This window comes from Lepidochelys kempii, chromosome 16 (assembly GCF_965140285.1).
Source record: "Lepidochelys kempii isolate rLepKem1 chromosome 16, rLepKem1.hap1, whole genome shotgun sequence".
NCBI lineage: Eukaryota > Metazoa > Chordata > Testudines > Cheloniidae > Lepidochelys > Lepidochelys kempii.
Window position 1 is genome coordinate 4,664,330 of NC_136395.1, and position 25,812 is coordinate 4,690,141.

General features: G+C 54.7%; 1 protein-coding gene across 3 annotated transcripts; it reads right to left on the reverse strand.

The window, feature by feature from the left end:
- Positions 1–1,583: 1,583 nt before the first annotated feature.
- Positions 1,584–19,133, reverse strand: LOC140899056 (ectonucleoside triphosphate diphosphohydrolase 8). Of its 3 annotated transcripts, none has more exons than XM_073313796.2 (10): positions 18,892–19,133; positions 15,497–15,634; positions 14,743–14,860; positions 12,319–12,469; positions 11,439–11,598; positions 10,598–10,828; positions 8,370–8,636; positions 6,457–6,567; positions 5,056–5,193; positions 1,584–2,045 (listed from the first exon to the last, which is right to left on the reverse strand). In XM_073313796.2, the coding sequence occupies exons 2-10, from the start codon at positions 15,620–15,622 to the stop codon at positions 1,833–1,835; spliced, it is 1,515 nt and encodes a 504-aa protein (XP_073169897.1). In that variant the 5' UTR covers positions 15,623–15,634; positions 18,892–19,133; the 3' UTR covers positions 1,584–1,832. The 3 variants fall into 3 exon arrangements, with proteins under 3 accessions (XP_073169897.1, XP_073169896.1, XP_073169898.1); XM_073313795.2 differs by lacking the exon at positions 18,892–19,133 and adding an exon at positions 16,416–17,254; XM_073313797.2 differs by lacking the exon at positions 18,892–19,133 and having other exon boundaries at positions 14,743–15,295; positions 15,497–15,601.
- Between the last annotated feature and the right edge of the window lie 6,679 nt (positions 19,134–25,812).

The following is a 25,812-nucleotide window of genomic DNA, read 5'->3' on the forward strand; positions in this document are numbered from 1 at the left end:
GCGTTAACTTTAGTCCAATAATTCCACTTATGTCCAGGTCCCTGACCAGTGAGGCCCTCTTGATTCAGAGCCCTCCTCTGGAGTCAGGGCCATTTGTCAGCTGGGGAAGGGTCTTGATCCTCTTGGGTCAAGGGCCCCACAGAGGTCAAACCACAATGCCCCTTCCTCAGAGCAGCATATAAATCCTCTCAGCTGGGGAACCTACCGCTACCTGGTGAAGTCCTTTCATGGCAACAAGGCTTCAGTGAGACTTGGCATTCATACCTCTTTGCTTTCAGAGCCTTTCACACCAGGAACACTCTTCCTTGGTTCAGGTTGCCAACCCTCCAGGATTGTTGAGTCTCCAGGAATTCACAATTCATTGGTAATTAAAGATTACGTCAAGTGATGAAATCTCCAGGATCACGTCCAACCGAAATTGGCAACCCTAGTCATAGTTTCCTTTCCTGCTATGCTTCCTCACCAGCCCCCACTCTTCCCAGAAGCCCTCCCCTTAGGAGTTTTCTCTTTCTGCATTCTGGGGACAGTTCGTCTCCCCAGAGCCTCTGTTCCCTAAGACAGACCGCCAGGGGTAGATTCCTAGTCCGCTGCCCTGAGGAGTTCTTTCTCCAGGGGCTTCTTCTTGGCGTTTTCGCCTGCCTGAGCCCCCATAACCCTTTATAAGAACCAGCTGGTAATTAACTAGTGTCCTGCCGCTTGGGCACTCACTTATCCCAAGAGGGAGCTGGGCTGGACATTCACTTTAGCAGGGCCTGTCACAGGTAGGCTGAGAGCCAGTGACAAGGTGGAACAATGATCTGCTTGGGAAGAGGCGCCCAGTCTTACTGGGTTTGATGGGAAATGGAGTTCCTTGTGCAGCGCCCAGAGCAGCCTCATATGCCAGGGTGGCTTCCCCATGTGATGCCTGTGCCTGCTTCTCTTCTCTCTCCCTCACACATGTATAAGCAGGGTAAGAAGAGGCTGACCCCTGCCATATTCATCTTTTGTAGCCCTGACCCAGGGCAGTATCTGGAGCCTGGCCCGAACACCCAGTCTGTAACCGACACCCTGTGCGCCACACCCAGCCCCTCCTTGTTAGAGACAGCCAAAGGGCAAGAGTCTGCTTCCGCAGACTGCTGAATATGTCGTCTGGTGCTCACTGGACCAGGAGGAGACTCAGTCACTCCCATTCCCTCCGCCTTGCTCCAGCTGGCCCTGGAGTCTCCTGGCGCTCTAGCCAATGCTTCCTGACTCACCAACACCCTTCCAGCTTCCCCCTGCACCCCAAATCCAGTAGGCCAAGGCCCCTGCCCACACCGCTCCCCCTCTCTGTCATATTTCCCAAGCCACCCCATCACCTCCAGCTCAGCTCCACAACCTCCCCTCCCCAAGCCCTGTAAACCAGCCTCTCCACCCCCTCCATTGCCACCCCCTGGACACTCACTACAGACTAAGCTCCTCCCCCACAAACCGTTTCGGCCATCCCCCCCAAACTGGGCTCTGCAGGGCGCAGCAGCACCCTCCTCAGGATGGACTTTGTTTGCACAGGGGGCCTTGCTGACCGGAAAGAGGAGGGGGGGAACACGGCAGGAAGCCAGCACAGCTCACAGGCTTCAGATTTTACTGAAAAGTGTCACCAATTTGCCAACAAGCGGCACTTGTCCTTCAAACCCGACATTCCCACCCTCCCTGGGGGGGGGGCTTCTCTCCCAGACCCTGCCTCCAGCAGCTAGTGGGGGCACTAGGTTGCAAGGCCACAAATGTCTCTAAACACGGGACTACATGTTGCCCAGGGGAAAGCCATGTGTGGCTCCTGATGGCAGCAGGGCCCCAGCCCGAGGAGCACCGGCCAGCTACAGCATAGTCTCATAGGTGGCAAAGAGCCTCTGATAGCACAGAGCCAGGCCTGTCCAGAGGATCATGGCCAGCATGAGGCAGGTAGTGAGCACGGCCGCTGCCCACAGGTCAGGCCGCTGCCCCTTCACTTGGTCGGGAGCCTCCAAAGGGATCGTGTTGGTGAGGTTCAACATGTAGCCGAGGCTCCAGCCCACATCCACAGCAGCCACCTGAGAGGAGAGAGTGGAAAGTTTTATGGACTGACGAAGGGCTGGCTCCTGGGCACTCAGTGCTGGGCGGGGAAGGAGGTGAATCGGAGCCTTCTTCAGTGATCTACAGCAATATAGAGTGAGCTTGTTCTTAGGTAGTCATTGTGCTGTTCAGCAGCCCCAGAACCCACCCCGGAACCCTCGCCTGGCTCCAGAACGCACTCCAGACCCCACACCCAGCCCTGGAACCCTCACCCGGCCCCGGAGCCCTTGCCCAGCCCCAGAACCCACCCCAGAGCCCTCACCCAGCCCTGGAACCCTCACCCAGCCCCAGAGCCCACACCCAGCCCTGGAGCCCTTGCCTGGCCGCAGAACCCACCCCAGAACCCACACCCAGCCCCGGAGCCCTCGTCCAGCCCCAGAACCTGCTCCAGAGCCCTCACCTAGCCCTGGAACCCTCACCCAGCCCCAAAATCCGCCCAAAGCCCTCGTCCGGCCCTGAAACCCACCCCAGAGCCCTCGTCCGGCCCCAGAACCCGCTCCAGAGCCCACACCCAGCCTTGGAACCCTCACCTGCCCCTGGAGCTCTCGCCCAGCCCCAGAACCCACCCCAGAGCCCTCACCCAGCTCTGGAACCTGCCCCAGAGCTCTCACCCAGCCCCAGAACCCGCTCAGAGCCCTTGTCCGGCCCCAGAACCTGCTCCAGAGCCCACACCCAGCCCTGGAACCCTCACCCAGCCCCAGAACCCACCCAGAGCCCTTGTCTGGCCCTGGAACCCACCCCAGAGCCCTCACCCAGCTCTGGAACAGGCCCTGGAGCCCTCACCCAGCCCCAGAATCCACCCAGAGCCTTTGTCCGGCTCCAGAACCCACTCCAGAGCCCACACCCAGCTCTGGAACCTTCACCCGATCCCGGAGCCCTTGCCCAGCCCTGGAACCTGCTCTGGAGCCCTCGACTGGCCCTGGAACCCATCCCAGAGTCTTCACACAGCACCGGAACCCATGCCCAGCCACAGAACCTGCCCCCATCCTCCATTGCTGTGAAATTGTGCTCTAGAATTTAAATTTGCAACTTTAACAACTGAAGGGCATGTAGCCCCCGCAGTTGGGAGGAAAGTGAGAAGCGTGTAACTGATGTTGGCTGTGAGCCTGCAGACAGCCCAAGATGAAAGCAGAGAGCCATAACCTGCCTCATTCATCTCAAGGAATTGTTAATTCTGAAACTTAACAGCGGCAAGTTAAACATCAGCAGTTTCATCATGGAGTATTTCAAGAAGCATCCAGCTAATGAGTTTCTCCCACAGCACCAAACCCTGCCATGCCTTTCCAGTGTGCCGTGTGCCAAAACCTCCCACCCTGCCTGCCAGCTTCAAACGCAGTGCTGCTATGTGAGTGCAAAACTGGGGGGCTAGAGACAGCACCAAAGAAACTAAATGGAATCTCAGCAAACCCGGGGTGACAGGACTGGTTTATTGATCTTCAGATTTCATTCATATAGTCTCCATTGATCTGCCTTAGAACAGAACACAGGAATTGTCAGACTGGCTCAGAGCCAACATCCATATGGTCCAGTATCCTGTCTTTGGCAGTGGCCAGCATCAGATGTGTCAGGGGAAGGGACAAGAACCTGGCAGTCGGCAGTGATGGGATAATCTGTCCTGTCCTCCAGCACACACAAATCACATCCTAGTCTCTAATCTGCCCAGAATGCAGGGATTCTGCTGCAGTATTTAGGCCCACAGAGCTACAGAGGATACAGGGGCCTGGGTTAGACTGAGCTTGTCTAGCTTAGACCGAGCTTGTCTAGCTTAATCCACCTTCCAGCTCCATGGGAACCAGCTACTCTGACTGGAACAAAGGACAGTAACTACAGGGAGTGTGAGTGATTGCTGGACCCAGATTAGAAGGAAACTAGTCTGTAAAAGGAAGCTTACTGGAACGGGTGAGGATTTTATCTGTATTCAGTTTTATTAGACATAGACTTGCGTGCTTTATTTTATTTTGCTTGGTAATTCACTTTGTTCTGTCTTGGAACCACTTAAATCCTACTTTCTGTATTTAATAAAATCACTTTTTACTTATTAATTAACGCAGAGTATGTAAATGCTGGGGGGGTGGCAAACAGCCGTGCATATATCTCTATCAGTGTTACAGAGGGCGAACAATTTATGAGTTTACCCTGTGTAAGCTTTATACAGGATAAAACAGATTTATTTAGGGTTTGGACCCCACTGGGAGTTGGGCATCGGAGTGTTAAAGGCAGGAACACTTCTTAACTTGCTTTCAGTTAAGTCTGCAGCTTTGGGGCACACGGTTCAGACCCTGGGTCTGTGCTGGAGCACACTGGCATGTCTGGCTTAGCAAGACACTGTGTTGGAGTCCTTAGCTGGCCGGGAAAGCATGGGAAGAAGTAGTCTTGGCACATCAGGTGGCAGCTCCCAGGGGGTTTCTGTGATCCAACCCGTCACACAGAGCACCTACCGTCTGCAGGGTTTATAATCCAGACTGCGGGGGTTGGAATCCTGCCACCTGACTGCCTCGCTTATCTTGTGTTTCAGGCTCACCTGCCACAGGCTGGATTTATGTGAGAGCCAGCGTAACGGAGAGACTGGCCTTTAGGGGCAGCTGCACCAGACTGCACAAATAGGCTCCCAGTGAAGGAAACAGACCTGCACTGGCTGCAGGAGAATTGGGGCAGGCAGGGTGACTCAAGTGGCCTTTTGGTTCCTAATTTGTTTGGCTATAATTTGGATTGTGTAATGTAGCTGAGCAGCCACTGGATGGCAGCAGTGATTCCAATGCTGAGATTCCAATGCCAAGAACCCCAGCAGGCTGTATTACCCCCATAGGAGGGAAGAAGGGGAAAGCTATTGCACGCTGGGCTGGGGGAAGCAGGGTAAAGACTGCACAGACCCTTTATCTCCATCTCCCCTCATCTGGGCACTCATGGAGCAGATTTCCCTTGGGAGCCCACAGTGGTAAGGCAGACCCACTCAGGGGGGCAACGGACCCTGCCAGATAGACGTCCTACCTGCCGGTGGAACTGGATTTTGCTCCATGTCTGGTTGTCAAACTTGTAGCCTTGCAGCAGGAGGGTGAGAATGTAGGTGCTGGCAGCGCAGTAATCCTGCAGGCGGGTCTTGTTCATGCCAGGACACACCATTTTCAACTAGGGACACGAGGGGCGGGGAAGGAGGTCAGTGCAAATCTGCAATTCCCAGTTAGCCCATTGGTAGCTTTACTCTCGCGAGTCACAAGTCAGAGAGGCCCCCTCGCCCCACCCCCCCACCCCTTCCCCCACAGACCTGCTATTTCAGCTCCAAGCCAGGCACGTGGCAGAGGCACCCACCTTGCTTTAGACTCCAGTTGCTACCAACCTGGACCAGATCCATGCTGGGGACCTCAAGACGGCAGCAAGGGCTCTATGCCCCGTCCCTGAACCCAAGGCATGCAGCCCTCACTCCCCTCACTGCTTTACCCTGCACTCACTCACTGGAAGCATGCTCTGCTCTGCCACTGGGATAACTGGGACCCTCAGGACTTTGGGCCCAGCAAAGTCTCCATCCTGAGAGGGCAGGGTGAAGAATCTGTCACCCAGGTTTTGCATGAGAAGGAGCAGCAGCCCAGAGGGTTTCTCCAGGGGAGGTCCCTCCTACAGCACGCTTATCCTCGCTGCTTCCAGTCACCAAAAGAATGCCTCTGCTGCAGGAGCTCTGATCCCTTCAGAACACAGAGGGGCCTCCCCTCCCATTCCCGCTGCCACAGCTTCCCTATGGCATGGCCCTGGGTCACTCACACAAGTAACTAGGCTCACAGGATGGAGCCAAGATGGAAAGTGACTCCTTTTACTAAGCCAGCACAGCCACTGCTGGCTCCAGCTCTGTGGCCTTGGGCTGTTTGTTTCCTCTCCCTGCTATAGACAGGGCTTTGCAATTCCCTCTCCCCTGGCTCTCTGCAGCTCCCACTGCTCTGTCTTTCCTCTCAGTTTGCTGCCCACCCATCAGCAAATCTGATCATGGCTGAATTTAACCCTCAGCCAGATACTGCACAAGGCACTGAGAGGAGCAGAGGTTTAAACCTCTGGGAACCTAGCAAGATGCGTCACCGTTTGGAGACAGATAAATAATTCAGCACCGCAGCAGGGGCCATTACACACACCTTCGGGAAATGCTCTGCAGACCACTGATGTGCAACGAGCCAGTTGACCTTCATAAAACCCGGGGGGGAGAAGTCCCAGCATAATTTAGAATCCAGAAGCTACCGATTTGTCCCCCATCTTTCTGCCCAAGCCAAGGTTCCCCGCCCTACAGAAGATCCCAAGGGAAGGAGAATCCCAGCCTGCTAATGGTACCCTTGTGTTCTCTAGTTTCCCTGTGCATCTAGATTCAGGCATTACATGACAGCACTGGTGGCTGCTAACGGGGGGTCTCACCTCCTTCCAGTCCTTAGCACAGAATTGCTCGATGGTGGCACTAACGTCACTCAGGGGCTGCCCGCTGGTCAGGTTCAGAAAGTGGAAGACGGAATAAAACCCGGAAAAGGCCTTAAAACAACAAGCAAAGCAGGTTAGCCAAGCAGCCAGCCCTCAGCGACATGCTCTCCACAGGCCAAGAGCCTCAGCCACTCCGACTCTTCACTGCAGTCTCCATAAACCAGCTTCCATCTCAAAGGAGACAGCCCCAGAAAGGAGGCAGGGTGTGGGGCGGATTCTCTCACCCTCCTTTGGACATGAAATTAGTGCCAGTGAACGGTGCCTGATGCAGAGCAATGGGCTTGGAGGCTCTCCATCCACAGCTGGGATAGAAGTAGCTATGGATCTGAACACACGCACTGAGCCACTGCCCATGGCTGGAAGCATGACTTTCCAGGGCACCTGCTCGTAGGGCAGTATTATCACCAAGGCCTATCTATGATTCTATGATTCTATGGGGCAGAGAGGAGAGCCCAAGCTTCCTAGTGTCTCGTGAGTTCAAAGAACTGAGCCCAGGGAACCCCTCTAGTTCTCCCAGCACACAGAGCTGTAGATAAGATCTAAATAACAAGGGTTACATTCATAAGATGCAGCTTGCACCAGACAGAGGCAGCACTGGAATATAGTCTGATGGGTGTATGGATGGGCAAGAGGAGAAATGGGCATATGTCAGTCCAACACCTCCATAGTCTCTGCACTGGCCTGGGAGAAAGGGGAGTTCAGGAAAGCATGACTGTCCCTGAGAGACAGCACGGACTGAGGCATCAAGCCGCCCGAGTTCCTGGGCACAGACATTCGGGAACATGCACTAGCTTCTCCCTAGGTACGACATGCAGGCTGGGGAGGTTTGGGACTGGCGTGGAGCCCATCTTTCCCTGCTGACCACAGCATTCACACTGCGGGGAAAGAGGGGTACCGTCCCCCATCTCTTTGGTGGAAGCCACAGGAGCACCACCAGCATCTGGGAGCCTGTCTCCAGAAAAAAAGGGGCACTGGGTTAGGAGCAGGGTGCTGTAGCTCAGAACTGATCCACGTGACCTGCCTATTCACATACCCCCCGCATGTCTGCATGGTGCCCACACTGCAGAGCTGGGAGCCACTTCCTTTCCTAAGGCCTTGTCTGGGTGGGAACACTGTGCGGATTTAAATGGAGCAAGGCCCGCGGACGCTCTGATTGCAGTCTGAGAGACGTGTGTTTTGGTTTCGCTTTCACCAATTCCTAATCAGCATAGGCTAAACCGAAAAATAACCGGGTCTGAACCCTGGGGCGTCTGCCCTGCAGTCTGAGGAGTGACTGTGGCTCAGGCAGACTTACCTGCACTAGCTTCGCCCACACTGGCATGGCTGACACGAGCGGTGTCGACACCGCAGCGGGGTCCAGCGCAAGCTAGCCGGGCAAACCTCGGTCCCTGGTGCACTCGTGACACCTGTGTCACCACATCACACTGCTCTTCGTAGTTGCTCTAACGCGGGTAAAACTAGCACAGGTATGGCATTGCAATGGGACGTGCTCTAAGAACCCGCACAGGTCTGGGCACTGCTTTACCCACGCCGGGTTAGACTAAGTTGAACCTTTGCACTTGCCCATGTAGACAACACGTCCACTTCACTGTGTACAGACAGAGTTCAAAATGATAACTCTCCCCACGCCCTGCCCCACGTGCCCCCAGGACAGCTATCACCAAGATGCCACACTCTGGAAGGAAATGTCAAGAGAGACATAACAGCAGCTTGTTCTGTGCTCCGGGCTGGTCCTGGCTTTCAGACATTCGCTCGCATTAGTACCAATGGGAATTTCCCCCCACAGCACCCCCTCAGAACCCAGCTCCCACCAGTGCGGTAGCCAGCGAGAAGAGAAGGAAAGGCTCCCTTACAAAGAACTGCCCATGCCCCGGCGGCTGGTAGACCCCGTTGAACCCGCACGTCCTGTTGGCCCCACACGCTGTGAAGTTGAAGAGTTTCTGGATGGCACTCCTGCAGTCCGCTGGGGCCCCTGTCCCCCGCACCGTGAGGATCTGGCTGGGGTCATGTGCAACTGGTGCCGGGACGCAGGGACTGTCATACAGGGCAGCGGCAGTGACGTTCTCCTCGTATCCCTTGGGGTAGCACGGGTGGGAGATCTGCTGAGAGGTGAGGTTCTCCTAGAGAGAGGGGAACCCATTAGCAGCGCTCAGGCTTGGGATAGCAGCCAAACCCCCATCCCCGCCACTTCACACACACACACGCCAGCCCTAGCAGTCTGGAACGTCCCACAGTGAAGAAAGCAGAGGGCAGCCCCAAGATGCTGCCCGTCCCTATGCACACTGGATTTTCTCCTGAATCCTGCGAAGGAGCCTGCTAATCTCTCAGGGGGGAACATTCCCTTCCACTCTGGGCCCATTCAGAGCTGTGATCTCCTTTCCCTCAAGAGCAGCTACCCAGCTGCAGGAATTAAACTGTTGGATGGGGAGGGGAAAAAAATCAAGAAGGGTCTGACTAGCCGCACCTGCTCTGCTCCTGCAGGCTGACAGCCCCTGTGTACACTCAGCAGAACAAGGGCTGGATTGGGACCAACCCCTCAGCACCAGTGCTCTGCATTCCTCCCGTTATGCACCCACTGGCTCACAGTCCTGCACCCCACCAGCCTCACTCCTTCGGGAGACATTCATTCCCAGGTAACAAAAGATCAAGACAGGATTCATATTATACTCTATGGGCAACCACTTAGATTCAGGACCATCCAGAGCCTTCTCAACAGAGATCCTAAGGCAGTGAGGGTGCAAGTTTTGCCATGGATCCTCCTGTGGTTTGCATGTGGCAGATGAATGGACAATCTCACGCCGGGTTTCTCATTCCTGTCAGGTCACCTTGTGCTAGATCAGCTTGTTTTAAAGGGGAGAACACAGGTGGATAAGAGCCAAAAGCCAAGGGCAGGCACTGATTCGTCTTTACAGAAACACTGCACGCTCGGACACTTTGCCCAGCATTTCCCATTGTTTCCCGCAACTTGTACCAGGAACTGGAGCCAGCAAGCCAGGGGACAGCTTGTGGGCTGGCTTCCCCATCAGCAGCAGAATTTCAGCGTCAGCTCAGCGGGCCATGTCTCACACAGATTCTGCCACCCCTTCCCGAAAGCGAGAGCTCGTTGGCAGCCTCTCCCTGTTTAGGTTGCTAACCCTGTCCCTGCAGGAATCTCCTGCCAGACCTTTTGCCTGCCTAGTGCCAAGAGCCCCTGCTCGGTCCCTCCTTGACACCGCTGTCTGTCCCAGCTGAGCAGGCTCCCTCTTCTAGAAAACGTTGCCTCCAAGCTGTTACGTGAGCTGAGGTCAGCTGTCTCAGGCGCAGAGCCAATGCCTTGACAGAGGGCCCTGGGTCGCATGCATGTGCCCCAGCACCAGTGCCCTGTTACAGAACCCGCTGATAGACTGGAAGGGCATCTAGTCTCCCTGCGACTCGCCCCGGCACAGGGCCATGCAGAGCCTGCTATGCTGCTGGCATTCCCGGAGCTGGGTAAAGCTCTGTGCTGTACACACACCCCTGCCTACAGCCAGGGGAGTTAAGTGCCAAGAGAACTCAAGCTCTGATCCCACCCAGGCCACAGACTTCTCCTGGAGCGCAGGACGAGCCTCTTACGGCAGCTACTCGCACATAGCCACTATGTTTGGTGCCCAACCGGAGACACCTCAAGCCAGCTTTTCAGAGGTGCTTGGCAAGCCCAGTTCTAGTCAATGGGAGCTGCAGGTGCCACTTGGCTCTGAAAACCAGGCCAGAGGCACCTCCGGTGGGTACCCCACATCCGAGGTAATATTTTAGGGTGTTGCCCTCTCTCTGCCTGTTTCCCTCCCGCAGCACAGGGTTAACACCCTCCGCAGCACAGGACTAACACCCTCCGCAGCACAGGGTTAACACCTCCCGCACGGGGAGCAAAGGGGTAAGTAGTTGACGGGTGTGGGTCTCGTTAGATGAAGTGCCAAGTTATTACTAGCTTTGCCTTTTGCTGCACTGTACAGCCAAAGGTGCAGTAGCTCCACAGGGCCAAGTGCCCATCCCTGTCCATGTGTGCTACCAAACGCAGTGAGCCCCAGGCCTGGGGAAGAGGGAATGAGCAGGTTAAGGAGAATACCGCTCTGAGGGACGCAATCAACTTCTTCAAGGCTTGGTTTTCTCCATAGCAGAGGTAGCTGTGAGTATAAAGCGAGTAGCTGCTCCCGTACAGCCAGAAGAGGACTTCGGTGCTGTTGTCCTCAATGGCATGACCAGGGTGAAAGGTTATCTGAGTCGAGGCTCCTCCAAGGTCCAGCGCTCCCACAACCGCAGCTGCCTCAGGGTGTATCCACGTCCCTGTGAAGGAGAACTGCCCCGCCACAAGGAATCAGTTCACCACTGGTGCCTGGAGCTAAGAACAGCGTCACTGGGGGGCCAGGGGATAGAGTACCTATCTCCATAGGAAAGCAGGCTGAGCGAGGAAGCATGTCTGTTAATCAGTGTCCATGACTCCTGCACTGAGATGTGGGGCCTAGGAGATCAGCTGCCTCTCAAGGGGTGTCTTTTCCCCCACTTATCTAGATATCGGTCTCATCCAAAAGCTGAGGCCTGGCATGGGTCAGGGTCTCCCTGAATCCCTCCCGCCATGGACGTGCTGCTGCCTGAAGCTGAAACAGGGAGACACCAGCACCTTCCTAGGTAAAGAAACACCAGCTCCTCTTGTGAGCGGTTTGGTCCTATGTCAGGGGTGTCAGGGACTCAAAATCCAGCTTCCAGAGCCCTGGATTCCCATGTGGTGTGGAAATTCCCAGCTGGAGCCAAGCTGGGACAAACCAGAGAAGGGAGCACGTCTGGGATATGAGCTGGGCTGAGAAGACCTGCCATTCTGGCTCCTCATCTGACCCGTTTTCCCTAGAGAAGGAGCAGCCCAGCCAGCTAAGGTCACTCCCCAGCCCTCCACCCTCTGCCCAGGCACTGACCTTGACGAGTGTCTCCAGCAGGTAGTTGATTGTGATCCAGCCAAAGGATCCTTCCTCATTCCCAGTGAGGATCCGAGCACCACGGAAATCTACAGGGTACTGCTGGATGGTCTTGGAGACCTCTGCAAAGACCAGGTCGGCTTTTGTGCTGTTCTGCTCCCTGAAAATGGGGAGGGGAGAGATTCCACTGGGCTCCTGATGGATATGATGCGGCATGCACAGGAACTGCCTAATCTAATCCCTTCCCAGAGGGGTAACAAACCTAAACATGAGCACCTTCCCTGGAGGTGCCTAAGTGGGTGAGAAAAGGGCCCTCTGCTCCTGACACTCCATCAAGTCAGTCAGTAACAGAACAGGAATGAAGTTAATGCTTAATTACAAGTTTCTGGTACTTACACGAAAATTTCAACTGCATCTCCTCACACTGCCACGGCACCCTGATGTTAAGAGCCTTACCTAGACTGACTTGTCCTGCAGGAGCCCCCCTGGGAGTTTAGCAATGCACACGCTCACCACTGACATGCAGCCTACTCTGGAGTGGAGGGAAGGCAGTAGGTGGACAAGCTGCACGAGTGTGACAGAGGCACATGGAAAATGTTACCACGTGTGCAGAGCATGGATTTGAAGTCTGTCCCCAAAGACTCCCCCCAGCGAACGGCAGGTGACTGAAATGGTTAACCTGGGAGGGGGAAGGGCCAGGTCAGCCCTGCAGGATTTGAGCGTATGGTGAACCAGAGGCTTCACCACCAAGCCATGGCTGCCTCATCATTTCAGCTCCGCAAGAGGCCAGTGCTGCGGTCACAAGAGAACAGGCCTCTGTGTGGTGGGGAACCGGCCTTTCCCTGAGCGGAGCTGCCCTCCTCACAGTCGCTCCCGGTACCTCAGCAGCCGCATGCCTGCGGTAGCACCGAGGTAGGTGGGCGTTTCTCTCTGTTGCTCCACAGGGATGATCGTCATGGCCTTGTCCAGACAGGCCCTCAGGCTGGCTCCAGCCCGAGTGGGGTTGTCAGCATAACTGGAGATCCCAGGTCCTGGAACGAAGCATCCCAGTGAGAACCTGAGCTCAGCCGGGCCCCTGAGACAGGGACTGGCAATGCTGCTGGCACCTGGGGCTGGAGAACCCAGAGTGAGGGTCAGTTGTTTGCTGGCGTCAGCACGCAGGGAAGAGGAGCTGGTAAACGACTGCTATTGCTCGGCCCTAATGCAGGGCAACCACCAGAGCCATAGACCTGCTGCTGGCTCCCTGGGAGCGGTTCAGTCTTAAATGGACCATGTCAGATTACTTAAATATTAACTCACTAGAACGCTCTAGGCCCAGCTGCAGGGATGCCCTATGGTTCAGCATGGTCATTCTGAGCCAGAACCATGGCGCTGGTGATCTGCAGCTGGGATGGGATGTTCCATGCACCATCTGCTCATGACACCTGCCTTTGCGCTCAGCTGTTGGGCAATGTCAGAATCCGGATCATATGTGGCCAGGTTTAGTTCTAGTGGCGGGCGGTTAATAAATCCCTTCACTGCAGCACAGAGAAAGATGCAAGTCTCCCAGAAGTTCACACTTCTCTTGGGACTACGCCTGACATTTGGAAGTCATCTCCAGGGTGAAAAGCATACCCAGAGACATTCCCAGGCTGCAGATACAGTCCCAATGCCAAGCAGCTAGAGCAGCACCAGGCGCCAGTGCCCCACACCAGTGATTCCCTGTAGCGCAGTTCTGGCCTTCCCTTGGAATTCCCCCCTCCCAGCTGCAGGCCTTGCCCAAGGCAAAGACACCTGCCACGGGCCATGCAGTTTGGAGGCTTCACCGTTATCCATCCATGAATGGGCAATCCCTTTCTGCCTCCTTTGAGCACTTGCATCCCCCCTGTCCCCCGCCCCCACCTGCAAGCTGCATCCTCTCTGCACTGACAGACCCACAGCCCTCAAGGCTGGGCTGTGCAGCTGGATTCTGCTGTTTGGGATCTGGCTTGGAGGGGCAGGGTGAAAGGACAGTGGAGAAGGAAGCTCCCAAGTACGCCCAAGCCTGCTAGAAGTGATACAGCTGGAGCCTTGCCCAGGGCCTCTGGTCACCTAGGGCCTGCTGTTGTCCATCCTCTTTCCCAGCTTTCTCCCCCTTGCTCGTGCTGTCTCGCTCACGCAGCAGCTGCTGGGGAAATCGCTCCCAAGGACGAGGCTGCAGAGCCAGCCTTATGGAGCATGGATGGTGTTTCACAGGCACAAACCCCAGTCACACCCCAAAGCCAGATCCTGGCCCACACCAAGGTCCCAGAGCAGCATGTTCCCAACCTTCTGTCCCGACCCGGGGGAGTTCATGGTCCCAGGAAGGAGCAGACCAGGCTGGGTAACAGAAAACCAACCCAAATCTCACGCTGACCCACAGAGACTATAAAGATTCCTCCTGTCCCAGGTATTTGTCATGGTCTTCCATGCCTCTGTGTGTCCTGGCTGTGAGCAGGACTTGGGGGAGGTACCAAAGCAGGGGTGTCATTTCAGAAAAATTCAATCTTGTCAGCCCAGAGAACATTATCTGTATATCCTGCAGCCTCAGGGTGTGCAGGAAGTGGAGCATACAGACCTAGGAAAAGCCTGTGGAGGCCAACCAAGGTCGGGGGGGAACTGCCCTCCTTGCCCCATAGCAAATGACACTCCTGCAGTAGACCACTGTGGGAGAGGCTGCTCCTGCCTGTCAGCTGGGCCATAGGACACCCATGCGTCTGGTGTCTGCCCGTCACCACGACACAGAGCTTGAATGTAGGCAAAGATCGGGGTGTCCACGCCTGGGGATGTCTCATTCCCCCAGGCTCACTGCATTTTACAGTACAGCTGGGTGTCACCCCTGCTTTCCGGATAGCAGTCTAGGGACAGGGGAGGGTCACACTCACTTCTCCCATTTTGGATTTGCAGGTCTTTCCATGGCACAGAGGTGTGGTGAACAGTTCAGCCTCCACCTTTGCTCCCCAGGGCCCACTGCACTATATTGCAGGTAGCTAAAGAAGCAAAGTCCACCTATAATAAATGCGCTTGTCCCGCACCTATAGTGTCAGTGGCCAAACTCACACCTGGTGCAACTCCACTGACTTCGGTGGAATCCCACCAGGGATGAATGGGGCCCAGTTGCTCTCCCTGAAGCATAGAGATCCAGGCAGAAGGAGGTGGTGTTAGGCATGAGGGCTAATCCAAGAGCATGGCAGTAAATAGCACAGCAACCTTTGCCCCTGACAGAAGCATTTCACACACATTTCTCGGCACACGGACACAGCCAAGGGGAGGGCATAAGGGTGAGAGAGAGAAACGTTTGACTGACCTTGCACGGTGCAGGCTTCAGCCTGGCTGACAATGCCAGTGCCGTTCTCCTTATCCGCTGGCCACTGGTAGATGTAGAGAGCCGTGTGCAAGGAGCCGGCGTCAAACACCATCCCGTACTGAAGGGGGAACCGGGAGGGAAGATGACATCACAGAGCGCTCACTGCTGCACAAGGGCTGCTGTATGTGTTCTCAGCTCTTGCGTATAAAGAATTGCACTTTCAGGCTTGACCTTCCAGCCCAGCTTTAACCAGGCCTTTGTTTCTATCCCTTGGGTTTTGCAGTTAGATAAAGTTAGAGGTGGAAAGGGAAGTGAGGTGTGAAACAGCAAGCCTCACACCCCTGTAGTGACATTCACAGAGCTCTCATGATTTGGAGACACACGTGGAATAGCTCAAGCCTGGGGCCTGTTCACGGCTATTGGAGGCTGGGAAATCAGGAAGTGGTCGTTTTGCAACAGTCTTAGAAAAGCAAGAATGAAAGAGACAACAGGGAAGGAACATGAAACTCTGGGAAGGACAGAGGAGAGGAAACATACAAGATGCTCATAAGATCTGAAAAGAGAAAGTAGAAATAAAGGTCAAGAGAAACTAGTTTAGTTACACAGCAGAACCACTAACAAACAGAATGACACACAGCAGGTCTGCGGGCATGGAAAAGGTGTGACATTATTTCTAACAGGCTATCAAACCCACACAGCTAGCTAGTCTTTGTATGCGTCATTGAAGGCAAGGTACTCTAGCAACTGCACCTACCTTGGTTCTTGCAGGCAGATAAACATCCTTCACTTGAACAAGGATGAGGATGAGGGTAGCTATTCCTGAAGCTGCAGCCACTGCAAGAAGACACCTGATATCCCGCCCTAACAGGTGCTTTAACATTGCTGCGCCAATCTGTGAGCAAAGCAGAAGCTGTGTCAAGACAAACACACCCCATCTTCCTGCTTTCCAGCCAGTTCCTGGGTTTACTCTTAGAGAAAGTTCAGTACAAGGGTGGTGGGTGGCTAACGTGTTCCATTGAGCCTGTCACTGCTGCAGTGAGTCTGTTTCCAGCCTCACAAGCATACATTATTTGAGCAATTGTACGTCCAGATGGTACAGCAAACGAGATGACCCTGGTGGTGGGTTTGGTGCAGGGAGGAGCAGAGGAGGCTCGGAGAGGAAAAAGCTCCCATAAGACCAAATAATAACGTAATATGCAGGCCAGGCCCAGCCCAGCGAGGCTGAACTGCTGGTGATGGCTACTTCTGCTCCATGCCACACCATGCAGAGCACAGTTCAAGTTGCCGTAGGCCCTTGGCATAACTACTTGAGCAGAACAGCCAATCACAATGCTACCCCCATTGTCCAACTCCATCATCTCTGACCCATGGCTGGTTCTGCTCTCCTAGTTAGCAGACAGTCTCATCCAGACTGTAACCCAAAGTCAAAGTGCAAGATCCTGCACCATTTCTAGATTCATTTTCCATTCCTTGCCCCTCCACACATTCGCCTCCCCTTTCTAGACTAGCAGAGCTGTTTGGGTCGGTGGGAGACAGGGCACACACTTCGGATCTAGGGCTATGGGATGGGGAAGGGTTTGATTTTTGTGTAAAATATATTTAATACAGAAAAATAAAGAGGCTTGGGAGTGTAATGACATGCATGCAAAGAAAGCATTTTACATCATTCATACCTTAAGACACATACAAGCAGTGCGGAGAGAAGGACCCTCATTTTACAAATGGATTCAGAGGCTAAACATTCCAGGCCTCAGAGGGAATAGGTGAACCTGGGAGTTCCTGGCGCTTAGTTCTGTGCTCACGTCAAAGGGTTTTCACATTAAGGGATGCCAGGTGTTGCTTGGGTGGGTGAGACCAGCAAGGTCAGCTATGCCGTATGGCACTGTGTCAAGCCAATTATTCATTGTGAATAAGTCAGTGTACAGGTTACTCCTGGGGAAATTCTGTGCTACTGTAGCACAGCAGAAAAATCGCCCCACCCCCAGCAGAATCCCTTTGCTTCGTTGCAGAAAATGGTTTCTGTGGGAAAGCAAAGAGAAGCTGCACCAGTGCTCAGTCACCCCTCCAGGCAGCTCTGCAGTTCACATGCAGCTGTTCAGGCAGCCAGGGGGAGACATAAATCACTGGCAGGAGGAGGGTCTGGGGATGCCCCAGCTACCCAGGGACCAGGGGGTTGGGGGGAGGAGGAGAGGATGGAGACAGAGTTCCCCCCTCCCACTTCCCTGCACGGAGCAGATGGGGCTGGGTCAGATCAAGCCCCAGAACTTCCCCAGGAAGCTCTGCACCATGGGGGCAGGAAACAAAACCAACCTGGCCACATAATATGGCAGCTCCAGATGTTGGCACCCCATGGCAACCTCCCTGGTCCCCCACTGCAAGGCCATGCCTTACTGGGAATGGCAGCTCTCAGTGACGTTTGTCTGAGCCTGGTCCGGGTGTGAAGCATGTTTGGCATGTCCAAATCCATCTACCAAAACTGACCCCCCCCCTCCCCCAGCGGGCAGCCAGAGGCAGGGCAGGCACGGGCAGCGATTCTCCACATGCTCCTTTCCCTCCCCCACCCTGCTCGCCTCCCCAGGAGGAAACGAGATGCTGTGCAGGGAACCTAACGGGGAGCTGAGAAACCAGCTATAAGGGAGGCAGGCGAGAGCAGGCGAAGGGCAAGTTCTTCTCGGGATGCCTAGAGCTGGCTAACCCTGGCGTGAGCTGGGCATCGACAGGCCTTGGGGTGCCCCATGGGCTGTATTTACTGTGCTGCAAGCAAAGTACAACAACCACCCTCCTCCGCCATGCGCTCTGGACCCTCACTGGCACGAGAGGAGACAGAGGCTGGACATTAGATGAGAGGCAGGAACAAGCCTGCCGACGTGGTGAGAATGCGGCACCGTACGGATATGCTGCAGGAAACAGGCAGTCGCTTCCCCCAGTCCACATTACATCGTTTTTCTTCTCTCCATAACCCGAGCAAAGCCCAGGAAAGGTAACGCCTCAGCTTGCTAATGACGCCCCCCCGTGACAGTGCAGGGAGTGCAGAGGGGAGCCTGCTCTCTGGTCACTGAGAGGCAAATTAGTGCACCAGAAGAAACTGACTGGGGTAATGATCCAGCCAGGCTGCTGGGCTGGGAGGGTAAGAACACAACTGGCCCCATCAGCCCTCGGCTGATAGAAGAGGCCCAGGAAGGAAGGACGTGCAGGGGAGAGAAGGAGGAACAGGGCTAAGCCTCCCGATGCAGAGGCCTCGGTAGGGAGATCTCTGTTCCCGTCACATCCTGCTGAGAGGGCCTAAAGCTCTGCCGAGTGTAAACAGGCAGGAGCCTGGCGGACTGTGGTGATATTGGTGAAGGGGAATCGAAATAAAGTTTCACTGAGCACACACCTGGTGGAGTCCATGTGGTTTCTGCAGGGAAGAGGATGGGGCAGATACAGGTCCCTGTCAGACCCCCAAAACCTCTAAAATGGTGAATTATAGGAACAGCCCTGGACTGGCCCCAGGGAGATAGATGAGATGATCTAACAGAGATCCAGGCTTGGATTTTAAATTTAATATAGGCTAGGTTAAAAGGTGGCAAATTCAAAACAGGTAGAAGTAAATATTATTTCACACAGTGTACAGCTGTACTGTGGAACTCCCTGCCCCAAGAGGTCAACAAGGCCCGTTTCCTCCGATTGTAAGCTCCCTGGGGCGGAGGCTGCCTCCTTGTACAGTACCTGGCACACTGGGGGTCCTCCTAGGTCCTACCACAATACACACAACAACCACAAGGCAAGATTCAACAGGGGATTGGGCATTAACGTGGGTAACAAAATCTTCACGTTCCCAGAGGGATGGCTGACAACACTCTGGCAGGGATAGTTCAGCGTCTGCCTCCAGCTCTGAGCCAGTGCCCTGGAGACTAATGTGGGGGCGATTATCCCACGGCAGGGTTCCTGCCCCCCTCGGGCGCCGCGGGGGCTGTGACTGTGTAGCCAGGACACCAGACGAGACGGCCCCCGGGGCGGATCCGGTCCGGCACTTCCGTGAGCTTTTCAGAGGAGCCGGAGGGAGCCGCGTGCCCAACCCTGGCTGCATTTCAGTGAGCTTCCCCGGGCTCCTCCAGCCCCGCTGCATCCCGCTGGGGAGCTCGGGGCCCGGGCACAGGAACGACTCACCCCGCCCCGCGCAGCGACCCGGCACCAGAGGAGACGCCGAGCAGCCGGGGTCACTGGTTCCCCGCCGCGCCGGATTCCCGGACGGCGGCCGCCCGCCGCGGAGCTACCGCCCGGCCGCCCTCCCGCGCAGGCGGCCCGCCGCGCCGACCCGCTTCGCTCTCATGCCCCGGGGCGAGCGCTGCCCGCGACCCGCTCGGCGGCTTCTGGCTCCGCAGAAGCAAAACGAAAGCAAAAGCCGCCGCCAAGACCCGCCCCGCCGGGCTTCCAGCCTCCCGCCCGGCCCGGGCTCTTGCCGCGGGCTCTGAGACTCAGCGCCAGGGGGTTTCTTGGCGCCGCCAAGTCCTCTGCTGTTTCCCCTTCCCACTCTTTCTTCACCATTGCCCCACTGTAGAGGCCCTCTCAATGCCAAAGAGAGGCGGAGGTCTGGGCTCAATGGGGACAAATTGTCCCCCGGACAGAGGCGGAGAAATTCCTGCTGCCGGCGCCCCGGCCGTGTCCACACTGGAAAGCTGGGCCAGGCTCACTCGCGGCACAGCTGTCAAACCAGCTCCCGCAGGGGCCACTTACGGGGCACGACGGTCTTGTTGCCGGCGCAGCTGATTTCATTGGGCGCGGGGGCTGGGCTGTACCAGCAAAGGGCTTTTTGGTGGCCCAGCTGTGGCTTTTGCTGGCAGAGCTACACTGGCAAAATCATCCTCACCCTCACAGCCCTGGCCAACGCAGCTATGCCAGCAAAAGACTAGGCCTGACCTGAGCCACAGCCCTTCCTGAGGGGGGAACAGGAACCTGCCACAGGCAGAGTCAGACAAGACTTTTGTCAAATCCAGCTAAAACCGCAGCAGGGCGAGAGGCAGCGGCCAGAGGTGTGTGATACTGGGAACATCCCTTCCCTTCTCCAGACCTATGTTTGCCTTCCCATCGCGGGTCTGTCTTGTCTACCCAGGGCAGGGACCGTTTCTTACATACAGGCAAAGGCCTTAATGCCAAGCGTGGCTTTTCCAATTCGAGCAACATTTTTATTGGAAATTTTTCTGTTTTTCTAAAATTTTCTAGTTTTCATCAAAATTAAACAATTTTTTTTAAAAATTGAATTTTAACAATTTCAGTTTCCTGGATTTCCCTTCTCGTCACCCCTCTTCACCCCAGGGAAAAAAGAAGGGGGGAGGTTACTCCTGGGGGAATTCTGTGCCCTCTGGGGAGCGCAGAATTCAGATCTTCTGCAGATTTATTGGCTCCCCTGCAGAAAAACAGGGGAGCAAAGAAATCTATGGGGAACACACGCCTCTTCCACGGCAGCCCGGGCGCATCTGCTGGGAGCAGCTGGCAGCAGAGACTGCAGATCACCTTGGAGCGGGCAGGGGGAGGGAGTCTAGGCGTGTGCGAGTGGGTCTGTGGAGAGAGGATAAGGGGGTGGGGCTGGGCACCTGCCTGTGTGCAAATGAGTGAGAAAGACGCACCTGTCTCTCTCCTCACTGTTGCTGCATCCCAGGCTTGGAGGCCTAGGGCAGTGTGAAGCAGGCTCTGTCCCTGAGGCAAAGCAGAAATGTATCAACTGAACAGGCAGACTGCTAAGGTTCCCATTCTTAGTCAATTGTTCCCATTCTTAGTCAATTAAGGCTCCTTTACCTTGCCAGAATGGTGTAAAGGAGCATTATTGTAAATGACAGTAACAGAATCCTCAGCTAGGAAGGTCTATGGCCCTGTCTACACTGGGAAGTTTCTGGGCAGTAAAGCAGCGTTCTGCGCTGTAACTCCTGAGGTGTGCGCACTGCCAAGCCACTGAGTGCACAGAAACTGCGCAATTGTCGTGCTGTAAAAAACCCACCCCGATGAGCGGCGTCCAGCTTCCTGTGCCCGGGGTACGGTGCCGCGGGGCCAGTGTAGACACCCTGGTCAATGACAGCGCTGCGATTGGCCTCTGGGAGGTGCCCCACAATGCCTGTTCTCGCCTCTCTGGTCATCGGTTTGAACTCCACTGCCCTGTCCTCAGGTGACCAACCGTCAGGTCCACCCTGGACTTTCCTTGGGAATTTTGAAAGTCCCCGTCCTGTCTGCTCGGTGACGCGTGCAGTGGTCTCAGCACGTCTTTCCAGGTGGCCAGGCCTGCTCCACGCACCAGGCGAACCCCCGCTTGGAGCAATGCCGAGCTGCTGGACCTCATCAGCATTTGGGGAGAGGAGGCTGTCCAGTCCCAGCTGCGCTCCAGCCGTAGGAATTAGGAGACTTACGGACAGACTTCACGATGCATGACAGGAAGGGGCCATGACCGGGACACACTGCAGCACAGGGTCAAAGTGAAGGAGCGCGGAACGCCTACCACAAGGCGCGGGAGGCAAACTGCCACTCCGGTGCTGTGCCCACGCGGAGCTGCCGGCTCTACAAAGAGCTGGATGTGATACCTGGCGGCGACCCCAACTTCACTGCAAAGGCCACTGTGGATACTTCAGTGGTTCATGTGCCAGTTGGTAGTGGACCAAGCCAGGAGGAGGAAATCTTGGATGAGGATGTGGAGTGGGAGGGGGACCCAGAGGCAGAGGACTACTTGGAGGTCAGAGATGCATGCAGCCAGGAACGTTTTTCTATCCCGAAGGAGGTTAGCCAGTCACAGCTGTCAGAGCCTGGCAAAGTGCAAAAAGGAGAGGAGGGACCTGATAAGTGGATCTGATTTTGGGAATTGCTGAAGTGAGTTGAAGCAGGAGGGCAGAAGGGTTGCAGAAAGCAGGCTTGTCTCCCACCGCATGCCTCACTTTACGGGAATCTCCCTCCGAGATCTCCAGGAAACTCTTGCGGAGATACTGGGCAATCTGCTGCCGCATTTTCTTCAGCAGAGCTGTTTTGTTTCTTGCCCCATTAACGGTAATTTTCCCGTGCCACTGTGCACACAGGCTAGCCACATAGGGGCCAGGGCAAAAGCCACCAGGCTTGTAGAAGACCCTCCCTTGAGTCCCTGCTTACCCCCAGGAGTGAGATATCTTCCATAATGATCACATCCTGTGGAAAATGGGGACAGGAATGATTATTTCCCCCCCCCTCTTGCTGGCTTTCCCCAAGAACCACGTGCCCGGTGTACAGCAGGGTCCGGGAAGAGTGATTTACCCTCCCCTGTGACTACTCACCATTTTGCGGGTCTTGTGGCTTATGTGTGCTTGCCTGGGGTCAGCCAGTTAGTGACAGGTGTGTGAGTACCGGCTGTGTTTTAAAGCACTGAATCAGTGTTGTCTGTGTTGCAAACAATACTGCTTCTGTAAAATGTTGTGTTTAAACTTCACAGAGATGACCTTGGGAGCCCAGCCTCCCTCTTTGTTATCGGCGGCGGAATGGCTGTGCAGAATTAGAAAGAAGCCAAGAAGAACTAAGGAGGACTTTCTGCGTGACGTTACGATGCACTCCGCTGCCGAGAAGCAGGAATTGAAGGAGTGGCGGGACAGCGAGAAGAGGGACCGAAAGGAGAACGTGGCGCGCCAGAATGAAGCCACGGAGCAGCTCTTAAAGGTTATGGAGCGCCAAGCAGAGACGCTTCAGGCGATACTAGCTCTTCAAACTGAGCAGCTCCACACCCGCCCTCCTCTGCAGCCGCTGTCGCAAAACTCTTTTCCATGCTCCCCCGAGACACCGCCAACACGTCCTTATCAAGCGCCTGGCTCCAGTCTGTACCCGCTGCATTCCACTCCTGCCCCATCACAGTCCAACCCTGCAGACTCCCACTGCACTGAACACCCATCCTCTGCAGTTTGGCCCTGCTGAAGTACAGTACCTGCTGCATTGTACTCCAAAGGAGAAGGTTGGATCTGATCCCTGGACTTACACAAATCTTTAGTCATCCTGGGACCCTTCCTCCTCCTGGGACCTTCCCTTCCCCATCCCCTCACTGCTGATGGTTTTTTGGTTTGACTCTTTCCTCCGGTTCTTGTCTTTTAATAAAAGAATTGTGTTGGTTTGAAAACGATCTTTATTCTATTAATTGGAAGCAAACAGAGCCCTCAAAGCAACAGACAATTATGTTAAACCCACATATTGCATCATCTGCACCAATCACCTGCCAGCATTACAAGCACTGCACTCCTGAGCATAGCAACAAATATTAGTGGCTTTCAGCTTCAAATTGCTGCCTCAAGGCAATCCTGATCCTTATGGCCCTGCACTGTATCCCTCTAATAGCCCTGGTCTCCAGCGGTTCAAACTCAGCCTCCAGGTGCTGAGTCTCTGTGGTCCAGCCCTAAGTGAAGCTTTCACCCTTCCCTTCACAAATATTATGGCGCGTACAGCACACGGCTATAAGCATAGGAATATTGTCATCAGCCAGGTACGGCTTCCCATAGTGGCATCACCAGCGGGCTTTTAAATGGCCAAAAGCACACTCCACATTCATTCAGTGGGAACAGAGGACCTAGGGGTGACAGTGGACGAGAAGCTGGATATGAGTCAGCAATGTGCCCTTGTTGCCAAGAAGGCCAATGGCATTTTGGGATGTATAAGTAGGGGCATAGCGAGCAGATCGAGGGACGTGATCGTTCCCCTCTATTCGACATTGGTGAGGCCTCATCTGGAGTACTGTGTCCAGTTTTGGGCCCCACACTTCAAGAAGGATGTGGATAAATTGGAGAGAGTCCAGCGAAGGGCAACAAAAATGATTAGGGGTCTGGAACACATGAGTTATGAGGAGAGGCTGAGGGAGCTGGGATTGTTTAGCCTGCAGAAGAGAAGAATGAGGGGGGAATTGATAGCTGCTTTCAACTACCTGAAAGGGGGTTCCAAAGAGGATGGCTCTAGACTGTTCTCAATGGTAGCAGATGACAGAACGAGGAGTAATGGTCTCAAGTTGCAGTGGGGAAGGTTTAGATTGGATATTAGGAAAAACTTTTTCACTAAGAGGGTGGTGAAACACTGGAATGCGTTACCTAGGGAGGTGGTAGAATCTCCTTCCTTAGAGGTTTTTAAGGTCAGGCTTGACAAAGCCCTGGGTGGGATGATTTAACCGGGAATTGGTCCTTTTTCGAGCAGGGGGTTGGACTAGATGACCTTCTGGGGTCCCTTCCAACCCTGAGATTCTATGATTCTGCACTTGTTCAGCCTGTTGTTGAACCACTCCCTATTGCTGTCAAGTTGCCCCGTGTATGGCTTCATAAGCCACGGCATTAAGGGGCAGGCAGGGTCTCCCAGGATCACAATGGGAATTTCGACTTCCCCTACAGTGATCTTCTGGTCTGGGAAGAAAGTCCCTGCTTGCGGCTTCCTGAACATGCCAGTACTCCAAAAGATGCGTGCGTCGTGCATCTTTCCAGACCAGCCTGCGTTAATGTCCGTGAAACACCCCCAGTGATCCACAAGCGCCTGGAGAACCATTGAGAAATACCCCTTGCGATTAATGTACTCGATGGTTAGGTGGTCTGGTACCAGAATTGGAATATGCATGCCATCTATTGCCCCTCCACAGTTAGGGAAATCCATTTGTTCAAAGCCATCAACAATGTCACCCAGGTTGCCCAGAATCATGGTCTTTTGGAGCAGGATGTGATAAATGGCCCTGCACACTTCCATCAACACAAGTCCAACGGTCAACTTTCCCACTCTGAACTGGTTAGTGACCGATCGGTAGCAGTCTGGGGTAGCCAGTTTCCACAGTGCAATGGCCATGCGCTTCTCCAACAGGAGGGCAGCTCTCATTCTCCTGTTCTTGCACCGCAGGGCTGGGGTGAGCTCATCACACAGTCCCATGAATGTGGCTTTCCTCATCCGAAAGTTCTGCAGCCACTGCTGGTCATCCCAGACGTGCATCATGATGTGATCCCACCACTCAGTGCTTGTTTCCCAAGCCCAAAAGTGGCGTTTCACTGTGGTCAGCACCTCCATGAATGCCACAAGTAATCTTGTGTTGTCGCTAGTATACTTGATGAGATCAATGTCACATTCCTCTTGTCTTTAGACTTGTCTGCACTGGCAAGCTTTGTCGATTAAACTAATGTCGACAGGGAAAAATCAACAAAAACAAAGTCTCCAAAGCGTGTCTACTTTTGCTCCCTCTGTCGAAGGATTGTGTCCACGTTCAGGGCACCTTTGTCTACTGCAAGAGCAATGGACTGAGGGTATGTATTCCACAGTGCCTGGCGACACCACCCGTCGCTAGGTGTTGTGGGAATGCAGAAACGGAGAGCGGCACATCCTGGGATGTGCAAAATGTACCATCATGCACTGTTTTGTGTCCCACCCCTCCAAAGGTCTCTGGCTTCCTTTTGCGCCATTTTTCCAACTCATTCTTTTGTAGTGCGCGCCAGCATCTGCAGTGAGAGAGGCTGGATCCCGCACTTCTCTGCTATGCGCCGTTAGCTGTGGTGAGGACATCGCACGTGGCAGCACAGGTACTCGCAGAGTTACTCGCAAAGTTAACAGAGGATGAATTATAGGCACCCGAGTGTGATATGGACGGCAGCAATTTATCAGTGCTTTGTGCATTCACAGAGCAGCTGCATAGGGTAGCACGTCACTTTTGGGCGAGGGAAACAAGCACTGCTGGTAGGATCGCGTTGTCATGCAGGTGTGGGATGACAACGAGTGGGTACAGAACTTTAGGGTGCGTAAAGCAACCTTCCTGGAGCTATGTGCTGAGCTGGCCTCGACCTGCGGTGCAAGGACACCAGACTGAGAGCTGCCCTTCCGGCAGAGCAGCGTGTTGCAATCGCTGTGTGGAAGCTGGCGAATCCAGACTGCTACCGGTCAGTCACAAATCAATTTAGAGTGGGGAAGTCCACTGTTGGGGCTGTATTACTCCAAGTGTGCAGGGCAATAAATCGCATCCTGCTGCATAGGACCGTGGCTCTGGGAAATGTGCATGAAATAGTGGCTGGCTTTGCAGAGATGGGTTTCCCTAACTGTGGCGGGGCGATTGATGGTGCACACGTTCCAATTTTAGCGCTGGACCACCTT